This window comes from Oryzias latipes, chromosome 2 (assembly GCF_002234675.1).
Source record: "Oryzias latipes chromosome 2, ASM223467v1".
Taxonomy (NCBI): Eukaryota; Metazoa; Chordata; class Actinopteri; order Beloniformes; family Adrianichthyidae; genus Oryzias; species Oryzias latipes.
The window spans coordinates 11,518,032-11,531,019 of NC_019860.2; the positions used below are offsets into that span (position 1 = coordinate 11,518,032).

Consider the following 12,988-nt stretch of genomic DNA (forward strand, 5'->3'; position numbering starts at 1 on the left):
TAATTTAATCAGGAAGCTTATTTGACACAGAAACTTGTCCAATTTGACAAATAGCATACATTTTCCGAAATATCAGTGAAATTGAAAAATAAAACTATGTAGGACTATCACATAAATGTCAAAATTCATACTAATTGAATTTAAAAATGACAATGTAATTATTTTTTCCCTTTTACTACATTTTCAATAAATCACAGTCATAATGCAGCACAGTACAATATATATATTTTTAGTGTATCATTTGTATCGCTCTTGCGGTTGAAGAAACTGGACTAGTTTGTTGCAATGGATGACTTTATTCTTCCGATGTAAATGACATTACAAAGTCACAGTCAAACTAATCCACAAATAATCAAAATTAGATGTTTGACGAATTACATTAACAGATTACATACATCAATAAGAGAAGAAGAAAATCTTTTAATCCAACATTGTTAATGTTCATTTTATTTTTCCCAATCCCCCTGGCATACGCTGTTGTTCACCTATCCCTTCTGGGGTCACGTCAGTGAATCAGCTTTCACTCATTTGAACAGATGGTTTGACAAAGATTTTCACACCGGATGCTGTTTCCTGACACAACTATGTATTTTATCCGGGCTGGGGACTGGCACAGGGAGTCCAAGACTCATCCATATCAAGCTTTCTATGGAACAATAAACCTGCAAGAATTAGTCTAAAAACTTTAAAATCTGCAAAAAGCTGTGGAGGATTAGAATTACCTAACTTCCACAATTACTTTCTTGCAAATAGATTACAATACATCTTAAAATGGTTAAAAAATAATCCAGAAACCAACTCATGGTTAGACTTGGAACAGGCGTTATGTGGAAAGATCAACCTGTCAGATCTTCCATTTATTAGTCAAATAGTTAAAAGACAGGATTGTTTCAAAAGTATTAATATAAATGCCACTTTAACAGCCTGGTGGGAATTTCTCAAAATATCAAAATCATCAATTCAACCGTGCAAAATGACACCCATCTGGAACAACCCAGACATCCTCATAAACAAAAAAATTATCCACTTCCCAGCTTGGCAAGCAGGGGGCATAAAACAACTAGAGCACATAATTATTAATAGAAGATTCATAACTCCCCAGGAACTTCAAGACAAACATGGAATATATAACTTCTTGGAATATCAGCAACTTAAATCAATTATTACTAAAAAGTTTAAATACAGAGACAACGATTTAAAGCTACCAGATGTAGTTACCACTCTGATCAATTTCTCAATGAATAAAACTCTCTCCAAAATATACAAACTTTTATGTAATTTAGATAACAATATTTCACTTCCGACAACAAAATGGGATGCGGATTTGAGCATCAGCACAGATGAAAGTTTTTGGTCAGAACTTTGTCTAAACACCTTTAAAATGACAAAAAATCCAAATCTGCAGCTAATCCATTTCAAAACTCTTCACAGAATTTACTACACTGGACAGAGGATGTTCAAGATGGGTCTCAGTAACTCAGACATTTGTCAGCACTGTGACAGTAATCTACCCGACAATTACATGCATGCACTATGGTTCTGCACGCCTGTCCAGGCTCTCTGGCAGCAGGTATGTGCCGATCTATCAGTCTGGCTTAAGGTTTCAATCACAGCTTCACCGTCACTTTGTGTGCTTGGTGACATGAGTGCCATCGATGTAGAAGGAGGATTAGCATCTATCATTTTCATAACTCTTTGCATTGCTAAAAAAACTATTTTAATAAATTGGAAAAGCAAAAAAAATATAAATATAAGTCAACACAGAAATCTGCTGCTTGATCATATCAGCTTGGAAAAAATGTCAGCCCAAAGTTCAAGTAACTTTGAAAGAATTCGGTCTCTCTGGTCTCCCATAGCTAACTCCGTGACTTAGGGGGTGGGGGGGGCATGGTCGTCGCTGCTCCTTGCCCTTCTGCCGTGGGCCGGGGTGGGGGTCGGGGCCTCCGGTGCCTGGCCGGGGGGGTGGGGGCTCCGTTGGTCGGGGGGTCGGGTCCGGCGCCTGGGTGGGGCGGCCTGGGGCGCTGCGTGGTCCTCTGGGCTTGGGTGTGGGGGTGCGTGGTGGGGGGGTGGGGTGGTGGTCTGGCTTGGCTTGGGGGGGTGGTCCCTTTGCCTGTGCTGGGGGGGGTTGGCGGGGGGCGCTGCTCGGGGGGGGGGCCCAGCGGCGCTGGATGGGCTTCCCGTCTACACCTGGGGCTGGGATCGGCCCTTCCCTGGCTCTGGGGCGGGACGGGACAACCCTCTTGGGGCCCCCGGTCGCTCTGGGTGTCATCCGCTTCGACTGCGGGGTCTGGGGGTGGGGTGGGGTGGGGGTCTTGTCGGCCCTGTCCTGTGGGGGGGCATTTTCGGGGAGGGGGGGGGCACTATTGGTACGGGGCAGGGGGGGTTGACGGGTCGGGGTCTCCGCTGAGGCCATCGGCGGTTTCCCCGGCCGGTTGGCTGCCTCGGTCCCGTCGAGGCCTGACCAGAGCTCTTCTAGGGCCGGCGTTTGGGGGTGGGGGCCTGGGCTTGCTCCGGGGGGGGCCGGCGCTTTCTGGCTCCCCTCTCTCTGTGTGGGGGTGGTGGTGCTGGGCCTGGGGTGTCTGCGCCTCCGGGGGTGGGGCCCCGGGGCTGGGTGGGCCTGGCCCCCTTGCTGGGGGGGGGGCGGGGGACGGCTGTTTGACCACCGGGGGACAGTCTATCATCTGTCCCCAACTTCCCCCCTTCCTCATATAACCTCATAATAGGGTGAGGGGGTGGGGGGCTTAGCCTGCGATGAGCCTTGGGGGGGGGGGTTTACTAGGCAGTGACCCCCCTCCTGTGGTTGCCGTATGGAGTGGGCCCCCCCTCTTTCGGTTTTATTTGCACCTTAGACATGTAGGGCCCTTGGTAGGGGGGGTGCTTGGACATCACTGCCAGCAAGCAGCGGATGTCCTCCTAGCACCCTACCCGCCAATTTTAACCGCACCTTAGACATTTAGGGCCCCTTGGTGGGGAGGGTGAGGGGACGTCACTGTGAGTAATCAGGAGACGTCCCCTTAGTGCCCTACCCGCCAATTTTAACCGCACCCCCCTTAGTACACACACCCCTCCCCCCTCAATATATACATCCCAACATAAACACACACACATGCACACACACACTCTCTCAAACACACATACACGCACACACATTTTGCAAGGAAGGTGGGACCTAGGACCATCTGTCCCCTGCCTCTTCCCTGGTGGGGGGTACGGGCCCCTTTGCAACGGCGGCTGTGTCCCCGGGGTGCCGGCTTCCTGGGCCCGGCGGTGCTCTCTCCGCGCGGTGGGGGGGTTCACATTACATCTGAGCCGGGGGTGTTCGTGTCCCTGGGGGGTGGGTTCTGGTCCTTGCTCCTGAGTGCTGGGCCCCGCCAAATTTCCAACTGTGGCCGAGCCTGGTCGGGCCATATTTACAACACCCCTTGTGGGCCCTCTTTTTTCCCCGGGGTTCCCCCCTTCTGGGCGGGGGCGGCGGGCCCCTGCCTCGCTCCTCCCTGGACCAACCGTGGGCCGGGCGGGTGGCTGCCTGGAGTGCGGAGTGGGTCTCCCTTGGGGGGTCCTGGCTCGTACCTGGGGTTGGGGCGGGGGGATGCCCGGAACTCCTGGGTGGTGGTGGGGTGCTCGTCTGGGGCTGTGGGCGTCCTTCTCCGGTGGGGCCCTGCGTTGGGTTCTCCCGGCGCGGCGGGGGGGCTGCTCTCCTGGTTGGGCTGGGGCGGCGCCCTCTTTCCCTCCGTGCCTCCCTGCTCTCTGGCTCTGGGGGCCTTGCGGCGGCCCTGCTGGCCCTGGCCTGGGTGGCGGGCTTGGTCGCCCGGGCGGCGGTTGTTCCCTGCCGGTTCCCGTGTGGCGTTGGGGGGATTCCGGCTGCCGCTGCTGGTGCGGTGGGGGTCTTGGGGTGGGGATGGCTGGGCACTCTCCCTCCTTCTTTTCACGTTCCACCATCCATTTTAGAAGAACATAAACACTCACCTGAGCACAGGTGTTAGCTCAACAGACTGAATGACTGAAATATTTCACACTAGTTGGTTTTAAGGCATAAGTATGCGTGTGAACACTATCTGTTTTGTGTACATGTCGACAGGTGGACATTTTTGCAACTAACAGGTGTGTTTATAACATTTGAGTGTGTGTGTGGACAGGCTCCGCCCTTTTTTTTTTTTGTTTTTTTTTTTTTACATTTGAACCTTACCATAATGATTAACAACCAGTAAACTTGCTGCTTTATGCTGCTTCATGGTCTTATCCCCCTTCCCCTCCTATTATCACCCCTTACCCCCCCTCTCTCTAACGTCCCTCTCTCTTCTTCCCCTCTTTCCTTTTCCGTCCGGTCCAACACCAAAGATTTTCAGACATGTTTGAAATTAATAAAGTTTGGCCTCAATTACAAAAGGGGTTTATTCAGACATACCTTTGGTTTGTCTGAAGATTAATAACCTCTCTTGTTAAAGTAAAATATGTCCAACCCAAGAGGCCCTCAGCTCTCATCTGTCTGCCTAGCTGTTGGACAGGACAAGTTAAAAAAGAAAAAAAAAAAAAAAAAAAAAGACTTGGGCCCCCTTGTAGCTACATAATTAGGCAATGACACAAAGTGTGCTGCCTAAGGATTTACTGGATGAAGCTCACTGCGCCCCTGGGTATTGAACCCTGATTCCCCTTGTGCTGGACCTCCTCTTTACCAACTGATCTCCCACCATATGGAACTTCTTTAATTACATTGTGGTAAAACAAAAAGCTTTCTGTGGTTCCGCCACTCAGTAATACACATACACAAAAAATAAAATAAAATACATGATACATGAAAAAAGAATTGCACAAAACAAATTAATTGCAGAAGCTGACACTGACATTGTGGCAAATAATTGGAACGTTGAGATAACAGTGCGAGGTCTTTTAAAACTGTCATTGCACATCCTGGCCGCTTGATGACGCTCACGGTTCAAAGATGGAAAGGGCTACTCTCTTTGCTGCTGTCAGCTTGGCTAATGTGTAGCTAACTCAGTCCTGTCTCGCTGCAGCCAAAGACTAGACTTTGAACGTGCAGTTAATGCAGGTAAGCACCTCACACAGTGGTTGGTTTTGAACCTCCGACTGAACGTGTGGTTCTCTTGTTGAGAATCGCGTTAACTTTGACCTTTAGAATAATACTCAAGGAGAAGAAGAGATAGGTAAGATTAGCTGAACGCCGGTGTTTCCTTTATCGGACAAAAGGTCGGAAAAAACGAATTTTCCAACTTTATTTATGTTTTACTGACAGTCAAATGTTCATCCGTAGTGTTTTCTATTGTGTTGTCGTAGCGTGTCGGTGGAGGCTTTATAATTAGAATAGTCCCATGTGATTTGCTTAGTGTTGCAACAGAGCTGAGCAGCTGAGCTGGTTAAGCTTTTCCTTTCCGTTTCCCCATCAGTCTACAATCATGAAGAGCTCCAAAGAGGCCGTGCAGGCAGCCGCCAAGGAGTTTCTGCAGTTCGTCAACAGAGGAGTGTCTCCGTATCACGGTACACTTACACAAACACAACCTCACTAACGCATTGACTGCTGGAGTTAGCATCAAACCAAACTCTGTTCAATCAGTATTTGACTAGTAGAGACATGCAGTTCCTCAATCGTGTGTTTGAATGCAATATGGTCACATTTCGTGAGGTTAAATTCTAATTTAAATTATGGGTTCTTAAATTCGGCAACACTAAATAAACAGCTTAAGGTTTAATAGCGGTAATTATACATAATTAAAGATTTAAAAACACTAATATGTCACAGTGTGAATACGCATGAGCTGGTGGTAATATAGGGAAGATTGATGGGTGACTTTGAACTTGAGATAAGATCAACCATATATTGTGTCATTTTTTTAATCACAATTTCTCAGGAACCCTGTCTCTGTCAGACATTTCTGTCAGATATCTGAACAGAAATATCTGACAGACGGTATTATATTCTATCTGTTTGTTGTACACACCCCTTTACAAAATGAAGTAGTCAATCTGAGCATGTATGCATCTGAGCTTTATTAGTGAAGAAATTCAGGTAAATTGACGTAAAATCGGGGGTTATAAGAAGCTTGATTAAAAACTCTACAGGTACAGAGTAAGTTGAGCCTTTTAAACACTTTGCAGTTGAATCTTAAAATAGTTTTGCCTATTCTTCCCCTCTGCAGTGGTTGAGGAATGCAAAAGGCGCCTCCGGGAGGCCGGATTTATCGAGCTTAAGGAGACGGAGCAATGGCACATCAAACCAGCCAGCAAAGTGGGGTGGATTTCTGTTCCTTTTTTTCAAACCCTGAAAGGGGATTGACTTTAGGACTGTAAAAACAAAAAACAAAAAAAGAGATGATATTTCTTTTTATTCTCTGCAGTACTTTGTGACCAGGAACTATTCCAGCCTGATCGCCTTCGCTGTGGGGGGACAATACAAGCCTGGAAATGGGTTCTCTATGATTGGAGCGCACACAGACAGCCCCTGCCTCAGGGTGAGAGCCTGTCCGCCTCCTCCTCTCGTCAGCCTGCTGGTTTCATTTTTACACCGCAGATCAGTCCGGTTGTATCACCATCAATCTCTGACAGTGGAACAAGAAACCCCACATGATGCAAAGCAAGGTTCTTGTTTCAGTATGACGGGGTACTCAGACCATAACATCACATGAAGCTTAAAAAAAAAGACAGTTTCTTTCAGTGTTATAAAAAAAGCAATATTTTTGTTTGTGTGTGAATAACTATGTTTTAGACATTTTAAAAAGGGTGTAATTTGAATACACTGTTAGTTTTTAATTGTATTTTATTTTTGTGTTTCAGGTAAAGCCGAGATCAAAAAGGACAAAGCAGGGTTGTCTGCAGGTGGGGGTGGAGTGTTATGGAGGCGGCATCTGGAACACTTGGTTTGATCGAGATCTCACTGTCGCTGGGCGGGTTATGGTCAAGGTACCAGATTCTGCTGATGGGAAAAAAATGTTTACTCTTTAAGCAAATTTACCTTTTTTTTTTGGTTGAAAGTCTGATATTTAGACGCAACATTTTTTTTTTCTTTCTGTCCACATAGACTGGGGGGAAGCTTGTCCATCACCTGGTTCACGTTTCCAGGCCTCTGCTCAGGATCCCCCACCTGGCCATCCACCTCCAGCGCGACATCAATGATTCCTTCGGTCCAAACAAGGAAAATCACCTGTGAGAATGAAGCAGGCTTAAAGCATTTAGAAGCATTTTTTGTTTTTGTTTTTTTTTTTACTCTTTGGACTTGTGTGTCAGTGTGCCCATCCTCGCCACCGCTGTCCAGGAGGAGCTTGAGACAGGATCGTCATCCTCTGCAGATATTTCTTCACCCTCCAGCACGGTAAAATCGGAGACACGCGCCGGCTTATGTTTTGCTCATCTGTGATGTAGCATTCGCACTTACTATACCAGCTTTCACTTGTTTGCTTCAGAAGCGCCCCTTGGATCTTAACTTCTCTTTTCTGTTGTTTCAGTTTTGTTTGCATACAGGTATCACTTTGACTGAAGCTAAAATACCTGTTTAGATATACTCGTGGGTGGTGAAAAGGTTTTGAAAGGCTTTCCTCATCATCTTTGCCCTTCAGGCGGAGAAACATCATCCAGCGCTTGTGAAGGTGCTGTGTTCAGAGCTGGGTGTTGATGCAGAAGCTCTGATGGACTTTGAGTTGTGTCTGACTGACACTCATCCTGCGGTGAGTTCCCCCCCAAGACAAAGAACTTTAACCCTGGAGCTTCAGCTCCAATGATGATTTTCTTACAATTACTACAACTCTTCAACTGTGTAAAGCAGTTATCATGATCCAAACAGATTCTGAAGCTACCAACATAGTGTCCTACCAACGTTAAGCTTCCTACTAACGCAAGGTGTCCCAACATGTAGTGTCCTATCAATGTATTGTGTCCTACCAACATAGGGCGTCCGTTAAGCATCCTACCAACATTAAGCGTCCTACTAACATAAAATGTTCTCCTAAGTTAACGTGTACTACTGATGAAAGTGTATTACTTACAGAGTGTATTCTAAAGTAAATTGTCCCACTAGCCTATTACTATTAACAAACAGCATCCTACTAATGTAATATCTCTTAATGTGAAGTGTCCTACCAATGTATAGTGTCCTACCGACATATAGTATCCGACTAACCTATAGTGTCCTTCTAACAAATAGTGTAGAACTAACATGGTGTCTCTTGATGTAAAGCGTCCTACCGCCATAGTGACCTAGTAACAAATACTGTTCTACTATCTTATTATCCGTAGTGTTATACTAACAAATAGTGTTATACTAACAAATAGTGTCTTACTAACGAAGAGTCTCCTTCTAATGAAGAGTGTCCTACTAACGTTGCCTGTTAATTTGAAGCATCCTACCAACGTATAGTGTCCTTCCGACAAATAGTGTCCCACTAACGTTGTCTATTCATTTGAAACAAATAGTAACAAACAAACAATAAGTAACAAACAGTGATCTACTAATTTAATTTAACATGTCCTACTGACCACGCGTGTCCTACTAAAGCAGGGGTGTCAAACTCATTTTCACCGAGGGCCACATCAGCATAGTGGCTGTCCTCAAAGTACCAGATATAACTTTTACATTATTATAACTTTTTAAAGTGACAATTACAGTTGCATAGAAAACATATGTTTGCTTGTTACTCTAACAGAAATCTTATTAAATTTGATTCTGTCAGGTTATGTTATATGGACAGTGTTTAAGTCCTAATGTTTAGATAGCCAATATTTCAAGTCCAATTCCCCCTAGATATGAATAAGTACACACCAATTTTAATTTTTTATTTTAAGAAATAAAAAACTTTTATGCTCTCACGGGCCACAGAAAATGACATGGAGGACCACATTTGACCCCCCGGGCCTTGAGTTTGACACGCGTCCTACTAACGTAACGTATTTTACTAACGTAGTGTCTCCTAACAGAAAGTATCCTACTAACGGAAAGTGTTGCAAATAGGAGTAAAGCCACTTTTCTTTGCAACAGAAATAAGTTTAAACTGTTTCTCTTCATCAAAAAAAGAAGATTTTCAAAAATGAATCAAGACTTCATTGAAATGTTTTAATTGAACTGTTAACACATTCTTTTTTATGTAGTTTTCTCATGATGAGAGGTGTCTTTGCAGGTTTTAGGAGGCGTGTACGAGGAGTTCATCTTCTCTCCCCGGCTAGACAACCTGCACAGCTGCTACTGCGCCCTGCAGGTCAGACTCAGCGACTGCAACCTACTTCAGATGTTTTGTCAGTCCTCCTCCTGCTGCAGCCTCCTTCTTTTCGTCTCCTCAGGGTCTCGTGGAATCATGTTCTGGAGACTCTCTGAACAAAGACCCAAACATTCGCATGATCGCTCTTTACGACAACGAGGAGGTGAGTTCCATCCGTCCTCTCTGTCATGTTCAGATGAACTGTGCCATTGTGAGTCTGTGTGGTCATGTTTGCTGCAGGTGGGCTCAGAGAGCGCTCAGGGCGCCCACTCACACCTGACGGAGCTGATCCTCAGTCGCCTCGCCGCCTCCTCTTCCAACCTCACCTCCTTTCAGCAGGCGGCGCCGCTGTCCTTCATGATCAGCGCTGACATGGCACACGCCGTTCACCCCAACTACCAGTGAGTCCCCGAAACCTGAAGGAGGGCTTTTTCTGAAGCCTCAACCTATAGTGGTTTCTGAGTTTGAACAGTTTGACCTAAAAAAAACAACAACCACTGAATTATTAATGTCCTTTAGCAGCTTAAGTTTGGATCTTTTCTTTCAGGGAGAAGCATGAAGAAAACCATAGACCGTCTTTCCATAAGGTAATCTTGGATCTTTAAAAAAATGATGACACAAAACGAGTCGTGCGTTTACCTGACGTTCTCAAGTTTCGTTCCTTCAGGGCCCCGTCATCAAGTTTAACAGCAATCAGCGCTACGCCACCACAGCTGTCACCGCCGCCATTATCAGGGAAGTGGCCAGCCAGGTGGACGTGCCTCTGCAGGTATTTTGGCAGAAATAGGTTGTATGTCTTTGGTACAATTCTAAGAGAAATGTTTATTACTGAAAATATTGTTTTTTTTTTATTCAAAGAGATGTAAATGGTTTAAAAACTTTGTATTGTAATTTGTTTAGCTTCTGTTAAAAATGTAAAACAGGCTTTTTACTTTACTATCTAAAAACAGTTTGTTTGTAGATTAAAGAACTTTATCCTTTAATTTGAAATTTAATTTCTTCTGAAAAGCAATACTTTTTAAAAAATCTTGTTTCTTCTTTCTAAAAGCAAAGTTTTTAGCTGTTTTGTGTGTTTTTTATTGTCTTTTTTGTTCTGTTTCATAGCATTTTTTGGTAATTTGTGGTCACTGACAAATTTGAAAAGCTTTGTCTTTTTTTTCCACAACAGTTTTGCTACTTTTTTTTCTTGCCAAAAAATTAATTCAAAGATTTTTTAACCCTTTTTATATTTACTGTAATGTTTTTTTTTAAATATATATATATTTTGTGATTGGGATGGATTAAAGTCCAGATTCAATCTTTCTACAATCGACACTTCCCTGAATGACCACTAGAGCCCCCCCTTCTAACAGATACCAGCTTTCAGACTTCTCGCTTTCCCTTTGGCTGCAGGATGTGATGGTCCGTAACGACAGTCCTTGTGGAACCACCATCGGACCCATCCTGGCCGCTCGACTCGGCATCCCTGTGGTGGACATTGGCGGCCCCCAACTTTCCATGCACTCCATCAGGGAGATGTGCTGCACCTCCAGCGTGCTGCAAAGCACCACCCTCTTCAAGGTAAGTGCTACTCTCACCAAATCACAGAGAAACAACTCAAGTTTTGCTTTGAAATTAAAGTAACTGAGGGACTAAGATTTTTTTTTAAAACAACAAAGAGAAAACTTAAATTTTGAGCCTCTACAGTATTTTGCAGGGTTGTTTTTCCCTCTTGGTAAGGGGGGGGGGGATATTATGCAGCTTTTTAAAAAAAAAAAAAGGTTTGTGTTTTACTTTCTTATTTAATGAGTTTGCAAACTTTAAAAAAAATGTTAGTGTCTCTGATATAACAAAGTGAAATTGACCTGACGAGCTTCCATCAAGTCTGAAATAATACTAATATACTTTTTATGAGAGCTTGAATCTCTCTGAACTCTGCAGACCATTTTTTTTTTATTTTCCATGTAAATTTTCTCCACCTGCAGGGATTCTTCGAGTTGTTCCCTGCTGTCAGGAGCAAGCTGTTGGTGGACTAGGTCATGAAGGCCTCGCATAAGTGTTCAGGGTCGCGACGATCTCGTCAGAGAAGAAAAAACAATTTTGGAAGCCAAAAAAAATATTTTCTTTTGGAAAATAAAATCTTCAAGAAACCTGAACTGTGGATTTTCTTTTGTGAATATTGCTTCTTTGATGCGTCACTATCTTGTGAACACTCTTAGGGAAAGCAATTATTTTAAAAAAACATCTAAAACATGATCATAAAAGATCGTATCAGCTGGGAAGAGGTGGCAGTATTCCTTCCTAATTTACAAATTACTTACCAAAGTAATCCTGTACTTTACAGTACTGCTGTTTCAGGATTGTAAGGTATTACTTGACTTCTATATTACATTTTAAGTTACTTTCTTTTTTTAATCTAGAGGGAAACAGTCTGAAGTGACAATCCTTCAAAACTGATATAACATTCTAGTTTATTTTATTTGCAAATTGAAGCAATAAAACAAAATAATAGGGTAATTAATCTAAGAAAAAAGAGAACTCAAGGCCCATGAGCCTGAGTGTGTTTATTAATCCAAGTAGCTGAAACACATGTAACCCTTGTGCTATCCTAGGCACTTTAACATTGGGAGTTGGGTCATCTAGACCCACTAGACAGTGCTCTGAGCCTTTTTTCTTCAATGATTTATGATCTGCACTGGTGTCCATGAATTACATGAAATCTCTCCACCTTTATCCACCTTCGTCATGGTAGGGAGAACACGTCAATGTGAGGGTGGGGTCATCTAAGATAGCACAAGGGTTAAATGCATTTTTATTTTACTTGTTAACGTCTCATTTCAACAACTATATTTACTTAGATATAAGAGCACATAAGGACTAAAATAATACTAAAATTTCTTTATTAATGCTTTAAAGTATTTAGTTACACAGTTATGGCACAGTCTGACACTGATTATGAAAGGTGTCTATGTTTCCTTTTTGTCTCCTTTTATGTTGTAATTTTGCGATTCTGCTGTCATGCCATTGCATCTTCTTGTACTCTTTTCCATGTGATGTTTTAGCTCTAGTTTATTTTCTTGCCGTTTTGCTACTTTTTGGCCATCCTCTGGTTCTTGTCTCAAGATAATGTCCCCCCACCCCCCACACATTTTGTATCAAGGAGTGCAAAAAACAATGAGTTATATCGCTAGAGGAGAAACGCCCGATTGGAAGCCTGGCCAAAGGTGGCCGACCGCGTCGCCATCTTGGTGAGGTCGTCGGCGCCCACATGACAATGCTTTCAATAGCTTTTAGTGGTATCTGAGTAGCTTTTATATAATTTATATATATTTATATTTATACATATACAGTCAGGACCATAAATATAAAAAAATATTTATTATAATATATATATGTGTATATATATCTATATATATATATATAGATATATATAGATATATATAGATATAGATATAGATATTGATTAATAAATGCATCATTTGTTGTTGTAAAGTAAGAGAAACAGTCAGCCTTAAAAGCTCAAACTTTAATGAAAAATGCATGGTTGCAGGACTTCTTACAAATTAAAAAATTATTACAAACAATTTTTTAAAATAATTTCTAAACTTTTAGAAGTTTTAAACCTCTTTGACATGTAATATAAATTATTTAGAAAAGCCCAACAATAACTCATTAATAATAATAATAATATTAATAATAAGTAATAATAAATCAATAGTAAGTCAATAAGAATAATAAATAAATAATACGTCAATAATAATAAATAATAATAATAAGGAAATGTTTTGAACATAGCCAGACTGTATTTCTAG

General features: G+C 42.9%; 1 protein-coding gene across 3 annotated transcripts; it reads left to right on the forward strand.

The window, feature by feature from the left end:
• Window positions 1–4,915: 4,915 nt before the first annotated feature.
• dnpep (aspartyl aminopeptidase) lies at window positions 4,916–11,332 on the forward strand. Of its 3 annotated transcripts, none has more exons than XM_023964581.1 (15): window positions 4,916–5,047; window positions 5,403–5,493; window positions 6,153–6,241; window positions 6,351–6,464; window positions 6,787–6,912; window positions 7,031–7,155; window positions 7,237–7,321; window positions 7,566–7,673; window positions 9,120–9,197; window positions 9,280–9,360; window positions 9,438–9,598; window positions 9,745–9,784; window positions 9,865–9,966; window positions 10,590–10,757; window positions 11,162–11,332. In XM_023964581.1, exons 1-15 carry the CDS (start codon window positions 5,042–5,044, stop codon window positions 11,210–11,212), a joined length of 1,425 nt encoding a protein of 474 aa, XP_023820349.1. In that variant the 5' UTR covers window positions 4,916–5,041; the 3' UTR covers window positions 11,213–11,332. The 3 variants fall into 3 exon arrangements, with proteins under 3 accessions (XP_023820349.1, XP_023820352.1, XP_023820353.1); XM_023964584.1 differs by lacking the exon at window positions 4,916–5,047 and adding an exon at window positions 5,048–5,162 and having other exon boundaries at window positions 11,162–11,323; XM_023964585.1 differs by lacking the exon at window positions 4,916–5,047 and adding an exon at window positions 5,184–5,205 and having other exon boundaries at window positions 11,162–11,323.
• The last annotated feature ends 1,656 nt before the right edge of the window (window positions 11,333–12,988 follow it).